General features: G+C 38.0%; 2 protein-coding genes and 1 long non-coding RNA gene across 3 annotated transcripts; 1 reads left to right on the top strand and 2 right to left on the bottom strand.

Moving 5' to 3' along the window:
- Positions 1-1,369: 1,369 nt before the first annotated feature.
- On the top strand, positions 1,370-8,874 carry LOC128016536 (G1/S-specific cyclin-D1-like). The gene is made up of 5 exons (XM_052601103.1): positions 1,370-1,835; positions 3,194-3,409; positions 3,763-3,922; positions 5,380-5,528; positions 5,624-8,874. The coding sequence occupies exons 1-5, from the start codon at positions 1,638-1,640 to the stop codon at positions 5,777-5,779; spliced, it is 879 nt and encodes a 292-aa protein (XP_052457063.1). The 5' UTR covers positions 1,370-1,637; the 3' UTR covers positions 5,780-8,874.
- Positions 8,875-13,078: 4,204 nt separating this feature from the next.
- LOC128016291 (uncharacterized) lies at positions 13,079-14,070 on the bottom strand. Its single transcript, XR_008184130.1, has 3 exons — positions 13,682-14,070; positions 13,478-13,589; positions 13,079-13,364 (listed from the first exon to the last, which is right to left on the bottom strand). It is a non-coding gene; the product is annotated as an uncharacterized LOC128016291 (long non-coding RNA).
- Positions 14,071-14,868: 798 nt separating this feature from the next.
- Positions 14,869-16,105, bottom strand: LOC128016292 (putative nuclease HARBI1). Its single transcript, XM_052600783.1, has 3 exons — positions 15,725-16,105; positions 15,292-15,621; positions 14,869-15,116 (listed from the first exon to the last, which is right to left on the bottom strand). The coding sequence occupies exons 1-3, from the start codon at positions 15,817-15,819 to the stop codon at positions 15,104-15,106; spliced, it is 438 nt and encodes a 145-aa protein (XP_052456743.1). The 5' UTR covers positions 15,820-16,105; the 3' UTR covers positions 14,869-15,103.
- Positions 16,106-17,615: the final 1,510 nt, after the last annotated feature.

Genomic DNA, 17,615 nt, shown 5'->3' on the forward strand with positions numbered 1-17,615 from the left:
TTTATTTTATTTTTTATTTTATTTTTATTTTTTGAAAGAGTGTTCACTTTGTTCAATGTAATAATGGAAAATTTCACAATGTTTTAAATAGCCTAGCCTACGTTTAAACATTCAATGTATTAAGTTTCTTTTTCCACTCTGCATGTTCTGGACATGGACGCTTAAAATAGTCTTAATTATGCTATAAAAATATATATATATAATATAGTAATAAAGGTCTAAGTAGCGTTAGATCTCAAAGAGCACAAAGTGAACAAATGTTAAAAAAATTATAGCCTAATACTTAAAAAAAAAAAAAAAAAAACCTGTGTCCTTTATTGTTGCTAGCTTCTCTCTCAGCTCTAGTTTTCGGCACAACCAAAGTATACTTGTTTTACGGTAGCCACTGAAAGTGGAATGTGTGGAATTTGTAAAGCTTCAATTCATCCTGAAGCTACAGCAGCGACGCAGTGAGCTCTTTAAAGTGAGAGCGCCCCTATTTGATCAAACTCTATCAAACAAGTCGTGTTGTTAACGCTATATGCAGATGGTCTGCTTAGACTCCATAGACAAGTCAGTACACTATAAAAGAAGAAACACTGTTTATTTACGATTCTAAACTGTCCAATGCCATTTTCTGTTGTATTTTCTATGTAGCCTACCTTATAACCCAGGCCACTGATATAGCCTAAACTAAATTCCTTATAATTTTTTTTAAAACTTCAGCAACTGTTAGTTATTAAGTAAGTACGACAAGTGGTATGACTCTCGTGAGATTTCTTAAAGTTTTTCAAAGTATTTTCTACATTATACATCTGCAAGAGGAGTTTTGAGATGAAAGCTAGTGCCGCAGTTCTGCCTGGCAACAGTCGTTCTCGTTCATTGGTTTAGAATAATTTCTGCTTCCTTCTTTTAGGGTAACCCAAAAAAGTTTACTTTTATGTCTTCGCCACACAGTTGTCTCAAATATGGAAACCACATTCAAGTGTATGTATAAATTACTCTTGTAAAAAAAAAAAAAAATTAATTAAAATGACTGTGCCACACAGACACAAAAGCGTCTCATCTGAAAACGACTGTTAGCTAATGTAGACTTTGAATTTGACATGAACAAAACTTTGAGTTCTGAGCTCTGTAGTTACACTGAGAGAGTGCAGCTGAGTTTCTCGATGCGAAAGTGCAGGGGCACCTTGATTTGGGGCTATTATACCGCCCCCTACCAAAACTTTACCAACACACACATCTTCAGACCCTTTTACCCCGTCTTTTCACCCCCGATACCCACAACACTAGCAGCCTGCCCCCTTCACCCCCACCCCAGCATACCCCCCACCGATTCTCCTTGGTCGCTCGTCACCCGGAGTAGGACCTCCTATTTCCACACTGCTAAAGGAGGGAGCCCAAACTCCAGAGAAGATAGTTCTGTTAAGATTGATCCTCCGCCCTGATCAGACAGCCTCTCGCGCTCTCACAGGCTCGCAGCTGCTTTGATCTTCCCTTAACAACAGGCACGTCATAGGGGAGTTTTGTCAAGCGGAGCTGCAGCGAGAGTTTTAGAGGGTTCAGCAGAGGCAGCAAAGCATCCACGGGACCAGTGTCCGACACGAGATCCAGTTTTCTTTTTTTGTCACCGCTAAACCTCGGGCACCGCTGAAGTCATGGAGCACCAGCTGTTTTGCTGTGAAGTGGATACCATTAGAAGAGCTTACCAAGATAGCAACCTGTTGAATGACCGAGTCTTACAGACAATGCTCAAAGCAGAGGAAAACTACCTTCCATCACCAAATTATTTCAAGTGTGTTCAGAAAGAAATTGCACCTAAAATGAGGAAAATCGTCGCCACATGGATGCTCGAGGTTTGTTTTGGATAATAGTTGTCTTTTCGTACTATATTAGCGACACAAGTTTGCCTCATGATGATTCTGCTCTTGCTCTTTGGACCCCAAGAACTGTTTAATAAATGTAGCCTAAATAAGTATAATTGTAATTTGAGTTATTCAGCATTGTTATGCACATGGAAATATGCTGCCCGATTATTATTGGTAATTTTTTGCATTTAAAAATAAACAATTTTATTACGAAAGTAGCCTAATATTAATCCATAGACCTAGCACGTTTTGCATAGTTTCCTATCGCATTTTTATTTAAATCGCTTATCTCCCCCCATTCACATGTTTATTTTCTTATTAATCTAAAGAAAATATAAATGAATTTAGATTTGATTTCAATTTAATACGAATGTACACGTATGCATTCTCACTCGTGCCAGTAGGCTATTATACGCCATCTTTGTTGACGTTTGTTTAAGTTTTTTATATCTCTAAATTCTAAAATGGAAAAAATATTGACATCACTTGTGTAAAGTCGCCTAGCAGTTGTTCTTTAAATCGCGGTGATAAATTAAACCTTACTTTTGCAGGAAAACGTAATATTTGTATCTTAAAAGTTTTGTTTCAGTTTGCCATATACCTCCTGCACGATGGTCTAAAAATATAATATTTTTTATATTTCTAAATTCACCATCGTATTTTAAACGGTCGGGTTATATTTCCCATCGAATGATTTGGATTTACAGATGTTTAACATTAGATTTAATGCTTTGGAATAATTTATATTAATTTTTGAAACACCCGCTTCTCCTAAATGTCGCATTCTGCTCTTTGTATATGTTGGGGCTTTAGAAATCAATTCATTTCACATCGTTTTTGTCATTTAATTCGAAAGATTTAGCTTTTTTTCAATAAAGCATGCGTTACATAACATTTACATGTGTTTTATATCGAGCGAAACAATTTTCCTATATTTTTTAATATTTTTTGAAAAGATGACGAACTAGAAAATTGTTTCCTGAACCTAGCATGGACGCCACCTTTTTGCCTCAGAAAGCAACGACCAATAGCATCATCAGCAAATTGCAATATTTATACTTTGTCGAGCTCTTCAGTTTTGTGTTAACTGATTAAGCACTCTTTTTAGCATCCGCACAAGTCTCTTTTCTAATTTAACCCTTTCCAGTGCAAGTGCAGATGCTAAACACGTGGGTTAACGCCATAAGATCAAAGCATAGAAAATAATAATAATAATTTCACTTTGTTTATTTAAATCATGTTCACCAAAATATTAGTTTCTTTCTATTCTCATCACATATTTGCTGAAAAAGCAGCCAATTCTACGAGATCTTTATTTTATCTTGTGTACTTTCTTTTCTTTAAAGGTCTGTGAAGAACAGAAATGCGAAGAGGAAGTTTTTCCGCTGGCTATGAACTACCTGGACAGATTTTTATCTGTGGAGCCCACCAAAAAGACCAGGTTACAGCTGTTAGGAGCAACTTGTATGTTTTTGGCCTCCAAGATGAAAGAGACTGTGCCACTAACTGCAGAAAAGTTGTGCATATACACGGACAACTCCGTCCGTCCCAGCGAATTATTGGTAATTATTCAACCCTGCACAATTCTACAGTTTTGATATTGTTTTCTTATATTACTTAATTCTTATTTATTACTTAAGCCAATTAAAATGAAAGTGCAAGAATTGGTACACGAAAGTCTTGGATTAAAAGTCTTAACCAGATAATTGGATTGGTCTGCAAGTGGAAAGCCTCCCCTTAGACATAAATATAAACGCGCATGTTACAAACGTGTTAGTACTTTTTATGTGTCCGTTAATTGAACGTAGGCATGTGCAAGTAATCGACATCTCCATCTAGCGTTTCAAGAGTGTAAAATCGGATATGGGAAATGCTCATTTTTGTAAACTTAGGCTTTTTTATGTCTCCTTCGCAGCAAATGGAACTGCTGGCACTAAATAAACTGAAGTGGGATCTTGCCTCAGTCACACCACATGATTTCATTGAACACTTCCTCGCCAAACTGCCTATACATCAGAGCTCCAAACAGATACTGCGCAAGCATGCCCAGACATTTGTGGCCCTCTGTGCAACAGGTATGTTTTACTGTTTGTGTTCAGGTTTACTTTGGTCATTTTTGTTCATGCAATATATGGAAGAGAATTTGCCTTCTAAGAATAATAGCTGGCCAAGCAAAAGTTTTGAGTACTTTATTATGAACACGCATTGAACGAGCCTCCCTTACCTCACTCAGTACTTTGCTATCAGGCAGACTCTTTATTGCAATGGAAAGAGCCATCTCGCTTGTCCTAATTCCTCACTCACAGTTATTGTAAACCAGTGTGAGCCTCTGCAAGAGAGAGGAAGTCTGTTTCCTTTTGTGGTGGTTGCTGTTACTGCACCATGGCTCCTGAGAAGCACTGCCTGCTTCACAACACAACTGCCATGCACGCAGTGCATGTGAACCAAAAAGAGGAAGCTGTTTTCTGTAATTTTTCTGTGTTAAGGGCTTTGTAACCTAATATTTTTCCATGTCTAGACGTCTAGATGTCCAGGTTTCTATGAGTTAGAGCATGTGCACAGATGTTAGGCTGCAAATCACATTTTTTTTTCCCATACACCTCATTGTCGTGCAACCTACAGCAGTCATTTTATCACCTGCTAGAATAAGCCAGTAATGCTTCAGGAAGGAACTACTCTGGTATATCCCCCACTCTTTGTGTCCTTCCATTTACATGGTGGGTATCACCGCAGCTTGCTCCCCTTTTATGTTTTAGGACCAGCATTTCTTTGGGAAGTAGCCTGGGATCTCAGCCAGGGAGAGTGTGGTTGGACAGATACTGGGAAGGGGGTGGGTGCTCGTGAATGAAATGAATGGGCTGGGGTGAAGGCTCCCGTGCTTTTATGCTCAATTTGTCTTTACAATTGCCCTCTCGTCTCCGAGCTAGCAATGCTAGATGACTTCCTTTAAGAAAGGCAGTTGTGTTTCTCTGTTCACCATGTGTGGGCAAAGCGCAAAGTGAGAATATAAGGGAAAGAGGCCGCATTGATTTATTAGCTCCACTTATTGTCCATGTGAAGGGCCGTTCAAGGTTCGAATGCCATGCAGCCATTTTGAGGAAGTTGTGGGCCTGTGTATTCTGTATTCTGTGTATACTAGGAAATGGTAATATCTTGAAACCCCTAAGATTTCTATGAATTTTTAGCATTAATGTGCACATAGAGACATGATTTATGGGACATTTTGGGAATGAGAGGGCTGCAGTAGGGGGTAGCTGGCCCTGGACCTACAGCAAAGTCCTCTTGCTCCCCACAAAGGCTTTGAGCCCTGCAGCAGAATGGTGTCGGGCCCCAAATGTCACGGACTGTCCTCTATCAACCCTGCTCCCATTATAGTTTAGTCATGCTATGCTTCATTATGAGCTCAATCTAAACCCTAGCGTCTTATCCAATATTGCCCATTTTATTCCTCATAATGATTCTTATTCTGTGGGCCAGTTGGCTTTCTTGAGAATTTCCTGAGTTCTAACCAGGGTCCATTTGTTATTTTCAGATGTTAACTTCATCGCAAGCCCTCCATCCATGATCGCGGCCGGTAGCGTTGCCGCAGCGGTGCAGGGGTTGTACCTGAAAAGCAGTGACAGTTGCCTCTCATCCCAGAACCTCACCAACTTCCTCTCACAAGTCATCAGAAGCGACCCTGTAAGTGTTCCGCCTTCCGTATATATTTTCCCAGAAGACCCAGTACATCACTTTCCCCTGTCATTGTTGCTGATCTCCCTATTTGTCTTCAAAAGGACTGTCTGCGATCGTGTCAGGAACAGATCGAGTCCCTGCTGGAATCTAGTCTCAGACAAGCTCAGCAGCACAACATCTCCACAGAGACCAAAAGAGCGGAGGAGGACGTGGACCTCTCTTGCACTCCCACAGACGTTAGAGACATTAATATCTGAATGGATCGTTAATCATCTTGAGTGCGATGAATCTCTTCAACTTTGATTCTGTTGGGTATGGGCTTTGGCCAAAGGCTTCATGGGACAAATGGAAAACGGGCTCACACCTGCACCCCACTATCCGACCAATACCTCGACAACTTGTCCCTCAGCACGCTCTGACTGTCGACTGCTAAGCGGCATCCCCTGTGGTTTTGACGACTGGGCTATCGCTGGCCAGGACCACAAGTGGAGGACAAGGAATGAATGGAAATCTCAATTCTGCCCTTTGGCTCCCCCTCTATGTCCTAAGTCCAAAATAAAACAAGCGAAAATGGTATAGGCTATCTAGGATTTAAGTATTTTATAAACGACAACAGTAGTTGTGACTTGCCCTGACTTGTCGCTAAAAAACAACGTCAGGTATTTTTATTTCAAGTGTGTCAAAAAATATTTTTGAAAGTGAGGAGACGTTATTTGTATGTTCGATTTGTTTCTCTCATAGTACACTTGCTACGAGTGGTCCCTGCTTTTTCTGCAGTCTAGCCGTGTAAATATATCCCGCTTGCCATGCCTTTAGTCACTTTATTATATTTCCTTGACAGATCCCCTAACAAGATTCTCTTCTCTTCCAAAATGGTTTATGTATCCTTAGTATATTTTTTACGCATGTATTTGTATTATGATCTAGAAGGCTGTGGATTGCCAGGGACTTAGGTTTCATCTTGAGGCCAGACGGAAACATTTCTTCGAAACCGTTAATGCCTTCACTGCCATTTCTGTATATCGTCATCACTGCCATGACACAATAAGCTTATGTTGTACCTGCTCCCCGGCCAAGCTTGCAGTGCAGTCCACAGTCTGCTTTTTGTTTAGATTCATTTATTATCTAAAACCATTCCATTTAAAAAAAGATAAAAAGCACTTTCAGTTCGTCGTTTAAGGCTGACTTTTAGAAGAAAAGAAGAAAAAAAATATAGAAAGAAAGAAATCCACAGTTGTTAAAACAATGGGGGAAAACATGGAGTGGAGGAAGGGTTGACAGAGCAGGTCTCTTTATCTATGGTGTTAGTGGTCTGTTAGAGAAAGAAGAAGAGGGGGACATTGAGAAGATATTTGCTCATTAAAGGCTTAAACTGAAGCCTACAGTGTAGTTAGTGGTCCTCCTGCGAGAACGAATGGATGCTAGGGAATGTTTAAGGCGCACGTAGAGCTATAGAAACACTATGATGTTAAATCAAAGATTAAGAACTATTTATTTTTTCAGTTCCCCTCTTAAGGCCAGTATGCACGAATACCCAAGAGTACCTACATTTGAAGTATGTATAACGACCCGCTAGTTACTAACTCGTGACACCATAGTTAAAGTATTTTTCTAAGTTGATGTACTCTGGTCTAGTTATTATTAAAACAAAAGTTGTGGCTTCTAGTAGATTTTGCACAAACCCAGAGATGTCAGTTGTCTTGTGGATCTCTGGAAGGGGAGGACGATGAAGAGGAGAGGTGTTAAAGATGGTAGAGGGAGGCAAAAAAGGGTGATGGCTGGACATCAAAGAGTTAAGGCAGAACTGAGACTTTTGTATCTTGAGGAATAACTTAAGAGGAGAACCTGGGAGAAGACACTCCTCATTTTTAGCTGCTATGGAGGGATTTCCAGCAAGTATGAAACTTTCAAATGGAAAGACATGCTTCTTTCTCTTGTCTTGTTTTTGCTGCTATTTTTGGTTTTGTTTATATGAAATGTCAATACAATGCCATGTAATAGGTTTTAATTTTCTCATAGAAAATGATGATATTATTGACAACTTCGGTTCTTTTGGTAGTTTTTTTTTTTTTTTTTTTTTTTTTTATGTGATCAATTTTTGTTAATGTGATTTCTACGCTATGCTATTCCCAAAACAAAAGAAAAAAAAATAAATACAAAAAAACAAAAAAAAGCAGATGAAAAATAGTCAAATGATCCTGTTATACCCACAATACCTCAAACTACAGTCATGATTTAGCATTGATTTAGCCTGGGATTTTACTTTAGTTTTTTTTTTTATGTTATGTTATGTTATTTTATTGTTTTGGGTTTTTTTGGAGGGGGAGGGGGGTAAACCATGCCTGTAAGTCCTGTTGTAAAATGCAAATGAACATGTTAATCGTCATCCTACTGGGTCCTGATGCGAGCGAGTAGAAAGCACATTGAATGGAATTGGTGCCATAAACTCTTTCGAGTTTTTTTTTAGCTTGTTTCATTAAAGGAGACTGTATATCCACTTAAGCCTCTTCTAGCCCATCTTGATGAGTTTATGGAGCTTTTATTTGAAAAATGACACCGTTATGAGTTTGTGAATGCCATGTGTACTTACAAAGCCATTATTTTGTCTTGTAGTAATTTAACACAGTGCAGATATTCATGTATAAGTGGCTTCTTACGCTTGTTCTGAACACAAGACCTGGCATGTCCACAATCAGCTACAATCAGCAGTGATGTTTCCCTTCATCTTTTTTGCATAAACCCATCAAATTATCCTCGTAAAGTCCCATATATTCAGTACTCATGGGATTCTTTACTTGGTTTTCTGTTGGTTGGTTGTTGGTTGGTTAGTTTCACTCCCTATAGCCTTTGAAATGGTGCTGCTATATGTTTGCATTGAGTCTAGAAATGATTTGCTGAAAGAGATGCGGCGATAAGCTAGGAATGATGGGAGAGGTGATCCAGGACCCAGAGGACACAGATATATTATCCTCTGTAGTATCAGGAATCTATTTTACCTCAAGGTGGAAATAAAAATTCAACTGAATGATGAAAAATAGCATGTATACCGGTGCGATTCACAAACACACACCAAGAGACTGTCATGCAATCGATGAAAAGAGACTATATGGAGGTCCTGAGCTATAAAAGCTTGGCCTTATGTCTCAATTATGTTGTAAACAAACCTTTAGTGTCTTTTAGTTCAATATGGTATTCATTCCCAAGGTTCAAAATGTGTTGATCCTGAAATACAACGTCATGGTTTGATTTATTCTTATTGTTCACAAACCGGTCACTGGTCTGAAATGCACAATCTTGCTGACCCATCTTAGACATGAGGTTAACTAGAATAAAACTTGAGCTTCAAAAACCACTCGTCTTGCGTGATTTGTATTTTTTTATTGTGCTCACACAGCTTTGGTTACAATATATATATATATAATAAAATGTAAACAATGAAAAAAGTTAAATGAAAATTCTGTCATTTACATATTTCAGACCTGTAAAAGAATATATTTTGATATATTTTTGTGTTAATACAAAAACATACTTTCACTGTCTATCCTTTTAAGTCATGATATGTTGTTATTTCATTAGTCTAATGAACTAATAATAGTCTGAATTAAAAATTTTGAATGAAAAAACGTACACAAAAAAATACTTAATATTAATGTTGCCAAATTTAACTGAATTCATATATGGCACACATAACACTATAAAATTAAATGATTAAAATATGAAATATAGCCTATATCGGCAATTGCCTGGTAAGGGTCTATGTGTCACATGCCTCCAAAAAAAAAAAAAAAAAGGAGCAGCTGAAACCCTTTTAAATTCACAAAATATTAATTAAGCAGGAAACTGAAGATATGTCTTATGTGTACAGCTAAAACAGAATCTGAAAATAACAGCATCTAGAGGAAGTGAATGTTGAACCTTGCTGAGGAGAGAAAGGATTGGTCTGTTGAGTAAATAAACGCTGTTCTCTCATGTATCAAGCAGGTGATATCCTTCTTTTATTGTCAAAGTATTATCTGGTATCCCCAGCAGACAGTCTTTGATGTTCTGTTTTGAAACACACTGCAGACAGGCCAACAGGCATCAGTCGGGAGACTGGAAGAAAGAAAGAACTCGGACTATTTCACGCACCTTTGCTACCAACTGAGGTTTGAGATAATACTGTGTCTTTGGCTTTTGGCATCTCTGTGTCTGCGGTTTCAGAAGAAGAAGCAACATTGCTCCCCTTATACACACTGTTCCAATGGTTAAAGCGCTACCTTTTGAAGGTTTGCCTTTCCAAGATCTGACATACAAAAACTGAACTCTGTTCATATGTGAGAAGTGCATATCAGGTAATGTTGGTCCTGTTCGGTTTGGAACGACCCTTCAATATGGCAGCCATGATTGTTTTAACTCCGAAGTGCCCTTCTTAGGGCGATATATCCCAGTTTGGAACGCACCATACGAGTAGCTTCCTCAGGTGTGAATGGTCAGCGTTAGAGCTAAACTCTGCAGGAAAATGGAACTCGAGGACCAGAGTTGAGAACCTGGTTCTGTGTGTGTCTGTGGTATGAATGTAATCCAGATGTACAACATTTATCATATTGTCATTGTCATGTGACATACCAGAGTCAGTTCCAACAACGGTCTTACTGCCATTCACAAATCCTCTCACTTGGCCTGATGGGATAGTAAATGTCCATTGGATGCACACTTTAGAATCTTGGCAGAAACAGCCGGTCATCCGGGAAATGTTGGCCTACTGTTTTAAGAACACTGTGAATAGTCCTGCGTTCACTTACTGTTATTAAATAGTAGGGCAGTATGTGATTTTCAAACATCATCATTGTTAAATGATTTGCTTTATAAATGTGCTTGTGCTGTCTTTGTTTACTCTAAATGGTTTGAGCTATCTAAGATAACACCGGAAGGTGAAGTGTAGGGATCGAAAAATTCAAAATTCAATGTTGTCATCATTTACTTCACTCAAGTCTTTCTTTCTTCTGTAGAACACAAAAGCGGGACTGACATGAGCCCTAACACAAATGAATGCAAGTATCGTTGGTAACTGGTATTATTTACATTATGTAATGTAACTGGGGGATGGCGATGGAGTACAAAACTTACATGAGGTGTCATAAATGATAATTTTTTCTATTTATTTTGATTACCAATAAATATTTCAGCATGAAACAGACAGATATAATGAAGCCTTATTTTTTTTTTTTTTTTAAATAAATAACATCATTCATTTTCAAAACACAAATGATCATATTCCAAGTTTACGACTGCGCCTTTGTTGGATGTTACAGAAACATGAGCATGAATATTTATGTTGTCAGTTGAGATCATTACATCAGAATTGAATTGTTATATTAACGTATATCGTATGATCCGTAGCCAAAACTCAACTAGCTTCCCTCATGGCCACATGCTCCCTAACCACCCCCCACTATCACCTTCATCTGAGTGAAGTGGCTGAACCTTTCTTGTCTGTGCTGTGAATAGGAATTGCGCATTTATCATCCACATCATGAACCATGCGAGGGAGCGAGCAGCTCAATGCTGAGATTGGAGCTTGTGTGTGTGTGTGTGTGTGTGAGGGAAAGAGTGGGGGGGTATGAGGCACCAAGGCAAAAAAAGGAGATACTATGCCACCATTCAACTTGAGGCCTTTTTTTTTTTCAAGTGCCCGTCGGTTGCATTTGTCACGTCGTCCTTTCATGTCACCACTCGCCACCTGCTCCCGAAATTCCTGAACATTTTCTGAAACCTTCCAGCGTCCTGCTTCATTTTCTCGGCCTCCCTCCCTTTCGCTGGCCCCATCCACTCTGTTCCACAACTGAAAGGAAACCAAAGAAACATTGCTCCTCTAACTCTCTTTCACAGACTCAGCCCTCTGTCTTACACCCGCTAAGTTCATGTTCTTCTGTTCTGCATTTGAAATTAGTCACCCCCTTGCTCTCTCACTCACACACACAATATCTGAAAAGATGATGTATCATTTATGGATTATACAAATATTAACACTCTACAGTAGACTCTAGTGCCATCCGTGGACATTCTGCCATCATTTACTCGTCCTCATGTCGATCTAAACCTATGTGACTGACTGAAGATAAAAGTATTAAATTTGAATAAGAAATGAAAGACAATGGGACCCAGTATTGTTTCAACTCCAAAATATCTTCTTTTGTACAGGTGTGGAATGACCAATTTTTAATTTTTTGGATGATACTATTTTTTGAACATAATATACAGTGGCTCCTAAAGTATTTGGGAACTTGAACCACACTTAAAAATGTACTAGACTCATTAAATCGTTAAGTCTACAAAATATCAAAGGTGGGTTTATTTTTAAAGAACAACAGCTTAAAAGTGTATATCATAGAACAACATATATTGTGAAACATTACATTCAAATTATGTGTAATGAACTACCTGAGTGAACTTGACTTCATAAAAAATCACTTCAATGCCACTTGTTTTTCAGCTTCATGAAAGTGTCACGGCTTCATGGTTTTAACTCATTTCTAGTTATTTTCTAATGCAATGATAGTCATTCTCCACTACTGTATAATATATGTAGTTCTGGCTTCCAATGAATGCCTAAACTAGACCTTGTATGACTGATGTCGCAGCTGACTGGAGGTCTTCAGGGAAGAGCAGGGTTTTATCTGTCAGGGCTCGGAAGGTGCCGCCAACAGGCCTAGTGTTTACCTGCTGCTGCCCACCGCGTAGACCAGCTGCCATCTCCAGAAACACCCTCTAATATCCAGCCAACTCCTGTCTGCCTGAATTCTGATCTGCACCTCAGATTTTAAGTGTGAGGGGAGCAGAACAAAACCAGAGCCCCCTGGCCTCTCGCATGGGCCCCACAACAGCATTGTTGAGCCCACAGCAACTGTCCCCATTCTGGACCCAGGAGAGGGGAGGAAAACTATCAGTCAGCAGACTCTGCTGACCACCCGTGAAATAGCACTGAGGAACCCAGCAAAGGAATTTATTAGGATCCAGGGCTGGTTGACTAAGACTAGCTAAAGGGAAATGGGATTTCTGCTAATGGCAGATGTGTAATATCAAATCAATCTAATCCACCAGCACTGGATTACGTACTCTTTAAAAATAGATATAAAAAATCTCTATTAAAATATCTAAAGGATTTACGACACCTTGAACTTATAAAGGACAAATGAAAATATATTAATAATAATACAAAAAATATTTGAAAAAGTCATTGTTATTATCATTACTACTAATAATAACAATTAACCAGAATATTTTTTAGACTACTACATAGCATCATGATATACGTTCATTATTTATTTTATTCTGAAATGTCTTTTAATGTAGAAGTGGACTCACCAGTAAAGCATTCTAAGAGGCAAAATTGTAAAACATTTCTTACAAAACTGTCTGTGCTGCTTATCCCCGTTTCATTATTGATTTTAATTGATTCTAATGTCATAACGAAGTAACAATCCTGCAGTACTTGCAGTTTACCAGCAGGCGATAATAATTATTTTCCCAGATAATAATTATTTTCCCAGTTTCACCACAAGATGGTGTTTATGGTCTTCTTTTTAAACAGCTTTGTCTATACAAATGCTTTAGTCCATTATCTCACTTTAAAAACTCCCAAACGCTTCCACTCAGTTTTCTAGAATTCGGTTTAGTTAACTGTTCCCGAATTCTGTCTTACAGGTCCAGTGAGAGTGATAACAGTCCACTCGTGTAAACATTGCACGTGAGCACCACAAACCCCCTCATAAACACTGTCATCATGCTGATGTAAACGATATTCCCATTGATCCACTCACATATTCTTTAAAGTCTGTTGCCAGAGTTCAATAAAGAGCACACCTGTAGAAGTGAAATATGTAAGGCAGATATCATTTTGATAATTAACAGTTAAAATAACCCATTAGAAACAGTCAGCTAACAAAGAGATAATGGGGCATGTTTCATGACATTACCTGTCTAAGCTTTGGACGCACCCTTTCCATGTCCTCTTGAAGTTACTGTGGGTCCTCATATGGGAAGTTCTGGATCAATCCAATCAAATATTCCATAGCCTTTGTCCTTTTTCTAGAAGAAGACAGAAAGTTAGTAGTGAGAGAAATAACCTGGCTACTGGCTCCTGATGAAAAGCAATGTTTGATTTGTGTTAAAGAACATACCTTGCTTTGAAATCACTACCGTTTTGAAGGAGATATTTAAATGCAAGGGCAAATCTATAATAAAAAGAAACCTGAAAAACACCAAAAGCGCCAAAAGATCTGGGCCCGTATGTATAAAACTTCTAAGAAATGCTCTTAAGAATAGTCTTAAGCTTTGACTTAAGTGTCAGAAAATACTTAGTAAAGAGTAGGACTTTTCTAAGAGTAGGAGACATTTATAAAGCAGCTAAAAGCAACTTTCAGTAAAGTATAAGACTGATTCTTAAGTGCTGACTGAAGTGGGACTTAAGTGCTGTGAACTAAGGACTACAATGATGTTAACCCAAAATGTCCGCCCTGAACCTTTGAATCAGCCAATAGTGAGCCTGCAAGGGTGAGGTCACAGCAGCATGACACAATTAATTCAATATTTTATTAAGACATAACAATTATTTCAATATTTCAATTTATTTACAATAATTCGTTTTTGCCTTGTGCAAAAAAAAAAATTACAAATAAGTACATGCATTTATTTCACACAATTTTAATAGAGTTTCAGCACAATAATTAAATGGACAAATGTGATGCTATTTAAGTAATTAGGCTGATGAATCACATAATTCAAAATTGCACTCACAGCTGTATATAAAGGGAAGACAAACGTTGCAAATTGTTTAAAAAAAAAATGGATGCAAAAAGAAAACCAAACTGGTCCAAGGAAGAAAATCTTCTAGTGCAGTCAGTCCTTAAATGGAAGGATGTGATAAGAGGAAAATTCAGTCCAACTTTAACAAGCAAAGAAAAAAAAATGCATGGCAACAGATTGTTCTGACAGTAAATGCAGCATTTCCTCGGACAAGACGTTCAGCAGAGGATTGTGAGAAAAGGTGGTACAATGTGTTGGCAACAACACGCAAGGAAATTGCAGAATATAAACAAAGCATGCGAGCCACAGGTACATTTTATTTTAGCTTATTAAACCATTTTATATTAAATGATTGTCTCCATGTGGTCAGCAGCTGAGTTCTTGTCAAAGAGGTGGGGGCCCTCCATGTAAACCTCTGTCTGAGATTGGTGAAATAGTAGAGGAGATACTTGGAATGGCCAATCCCTCTATTTGTGGCATTCCAGATGCCCCAGACCCTGCACTTCTCAAATTGAAGGAGTTACAAAGATGGTAAGAAGAAAATTATGCATGTAATAATGTATGCATGTAATGTGTCTTTTTAATAAATTGATAGTATTTCAGTCACCACAATGAATTGAATAAACATGTTTGCACTGTTTAATATTTTCTGCATGTGAATGTAGTGTGGATAATTCTGGAGCCGGTCCATCAGATGCATCTTCTCCTGTATCATCTCAGGACATCTCCGTGTGTCCTCCAGATGAGCCTTCTTCCTCACAAGACACTGGATTTGCACAGGGCGCAGCCACTGAGGATCACATTGAGTCCCTTAAAAGAAAAAAGCTCAAATTGCAAGTTAAGTTGCTGGAAATTCAAAATGAATATTACTCATTAAAACTGAAAAGAATTAAGAATACTCAATGATTGTAAATATGCTTTGTGTAATAAAATTGTGTAAGGAAAAATTTGTTTGTTGTTACTTATTGTCTACAAGTTTGCTTACCCAAAATGTGAGTTAGCAAAGCAGTCCATGAATGATGCTCTCCCCGAAATGCTTTGTAATGTGTGTTCGGTGGTATTGTCATCATTCTCATCATAATCATGATCACTGTCATCATCACCATGGTCCTCATTTTCATCGTCATCATCATTATCATCATCATCAAGCAATGGGAGGTTACGAGCTTTGCAAATATTGTGCAAAATGCCACAAGCCATAATAATGCGACAAGCACGCTCAGGTGAATGTCGAATCTCTCCATGAAGGACATGGAATCTGCTCTTCAGCTGTTCAATTCCTCTCTCCACCACGGCTCGTGTTACTTTGTGTGCTCTTCATGACACAAAAACAATAAAAGAACATAGGTCAGATAAGTCAAGAATGTACTCATTGAACAAAATTGGTATCTTGTCTACAGTTCAGTCCAGTACAGTACCTGTTATAATTGAGCTGCTGTTCTCCTTGAGGTCTTCTGTAAGGGGTGAGAAGCCAGTGTTTTAAAGGGTAACCGAGTCTCCCAGCAGATGACATCCAGGGCGAACATAATTTTGTTCGAATAACCCAGTGAGGCCACTCTGGGAAAGAACCAGAGCATCATGTGTTGACCCTGGCCATTTTGGCAGAAGATCGAGGATCTTGTAATTGGCATCAAATACGACTTGAACATTGATGCTGTGGAATCCTTTTCGATTGATGTATGTCTCCTCATTTACAGTTGGAGCAATGATGCGTACATGGGTGCCATCGATGGTTCCTACAACTCCAGGGAAACCCGCAATCCTCATAAAATCTGCTTGCTTTTGCCGTATAGTTTGAAGGTCAGTTGGGAAGTCAATTAACTGCCTCACTATGTCTGGTATGGTTAGTGCAGCAACAGTGGTATTTAAGACCCTGCTAACTGTGGACTGTGATGGCCCTAAGTCATCACTGGTGCATTGCTGCATTTTTCCAGTTGCCAAGAAACGCAGAGTCATTATAACTTTCATTTCAGCAGTTAAAGCATAATTTCTTACAGTGGGAGAAGTTATTGAATTTCTGACTAGGTCAGTAACAAAAAGAATACCCTGACGATCAAGCCTGTGTCGTTTGATCAACTCTCTGTCATCATATAATTCCAACACATTCTTACGTTGTTGGAAACTGCGCCGCCTCCTCCTCTCTGCTGCCATCTTGTTACTCCTTACTGGTTAGGAGACCTCTCCAGCTCTCTTAAATAATTTAGGAGCTAAGACCTAGTCTTAACACTTAGGAACCTTTATGAATCACACTTATTCTTAAGTCTAAGAATAAAAGTAAAATGACGTCATTCTTAGAATTTTGACAGACTTGAGACTAAAATTTGGATTTTAAGAGTGGCTTTATACATAGGGCCTCTGGTGTCTCATGCATTTACCTGAACATCGTTTCAATGGCTAAAATAAAAAAGTAAACATTACACTTAATAAGAGTCATTTATAAAATTATTTAAATAACAACAATACAAATAATATAAATAATAATGAAAAAATGTATTATTTACAACGATGGAGGAAACAAAGAAAATAGTAAAAGGACTAAAATATATAATTTTGTATAATACTAATATAACTAACAATACATTTTGCTTAAATTGTTTTAAAAGGATTAAAGCATGACAATGCTGTCATTCATGTGAACTGCGTGTCCAGTCCCGAGTCCCCAGAATTTAGAAATCATTGTAATAAAAATACAACAAAAAAAAAAAAAAAAAAAAAAAAAAAAACTGACACTGCTTTTTACAGAAACTAGCCTATTCGCATTACTCAGGCAGAATCATTATGAACTCCAGCCAGCTGAAAAGATGTGAAAGCTGAGAAGACATTTATTTCTAGAGTCCTTCTCATGCCATTTTTTACAATCAATCAATCAATCAATAAATAAATAAATAAATAAATAAATAAATAAATAAATAAATAAATAACTTTCTATCTCGAATTTCCCATAGACAGTAAAAGAATAATTTCCGAGATGGTTCTTCTTCTTTGTTTCAGCTGGCCTGGTGTTGACATTGAAGTGCCTGAAGCACGGCGCCGTCTACTGGAAGGGAAACTTAACTAAAGCAAGCGTCATATCACTAGCGTAAGAACGTTTATGCTTTATCAGTGTGATGTCACATTTGTTATAAACCAAACGAAAGACTTTATATCGAATTGTAATTCAGAACATGTCATTTAATCATATTTACAGATTCGTAGCTTCAGCTTTATTTACATTCAGAGCTACACTGAGGAGCAAAGCTCTCTCAAATAGATAAGCTTTTAATTTAATCTTACTCCTCACTGATTGTGAATATTTATTCTTGTTTGATC

This window comes from Carassius gibelio, chromosome A7 (assembly GCF_023724105.1).
Source record: "Carassius gibelio isolate Cgi1373 ecotype wild population from Czech Republic chromosome A7, carGib1.2-hapl.c, whole genome shotgun sequence".
Lineage (NCBI taxonomy): Eukaryota > Metazoa > Chordata > Actinopteri > Cypriniformes > Cyprinidae > Carassius > Carassius gibelio.

Bases quoted from the DNA above. Each gene is read 5' to 3' on its own strand.
- LOC128016292 (XM_052600783.1), bottom strand. From the start codon at position 15,819: ATGTCATCTGCTGGGAGACTCGGTTACCCTTTAAAACACTGGCTTCTC. The intron at 15,622-15,724 runs GTACTGTACTGG...TGTGTCATGAAG, and splicing joins CAGCAGCTCAATTATAACAG to AGCACACAAAGTAACACGAG.
- LOC128016536 (XM_052601103.1), top strand. From the start codon at position 1,638: ATGGAGCACCAGCTGTTTTGCTGTGAAGTGGATACCATTAGAAGAGCT. The intron at 3,923-5,379 runs GTATGTTTTACT...TGTTATTTTCAG, and splicing joins TGTGGCCCTCTGTGCAACAG to ATGTTAACTTCATCGCAAGC. The intron at 5,529-5,623 runs GTAAGTGTTCCG...TGTCTTCAAAAG, and splicing joins AAGTCATCAGAAGCGACCCT to GACTGTCTGCGATCGTGTCA.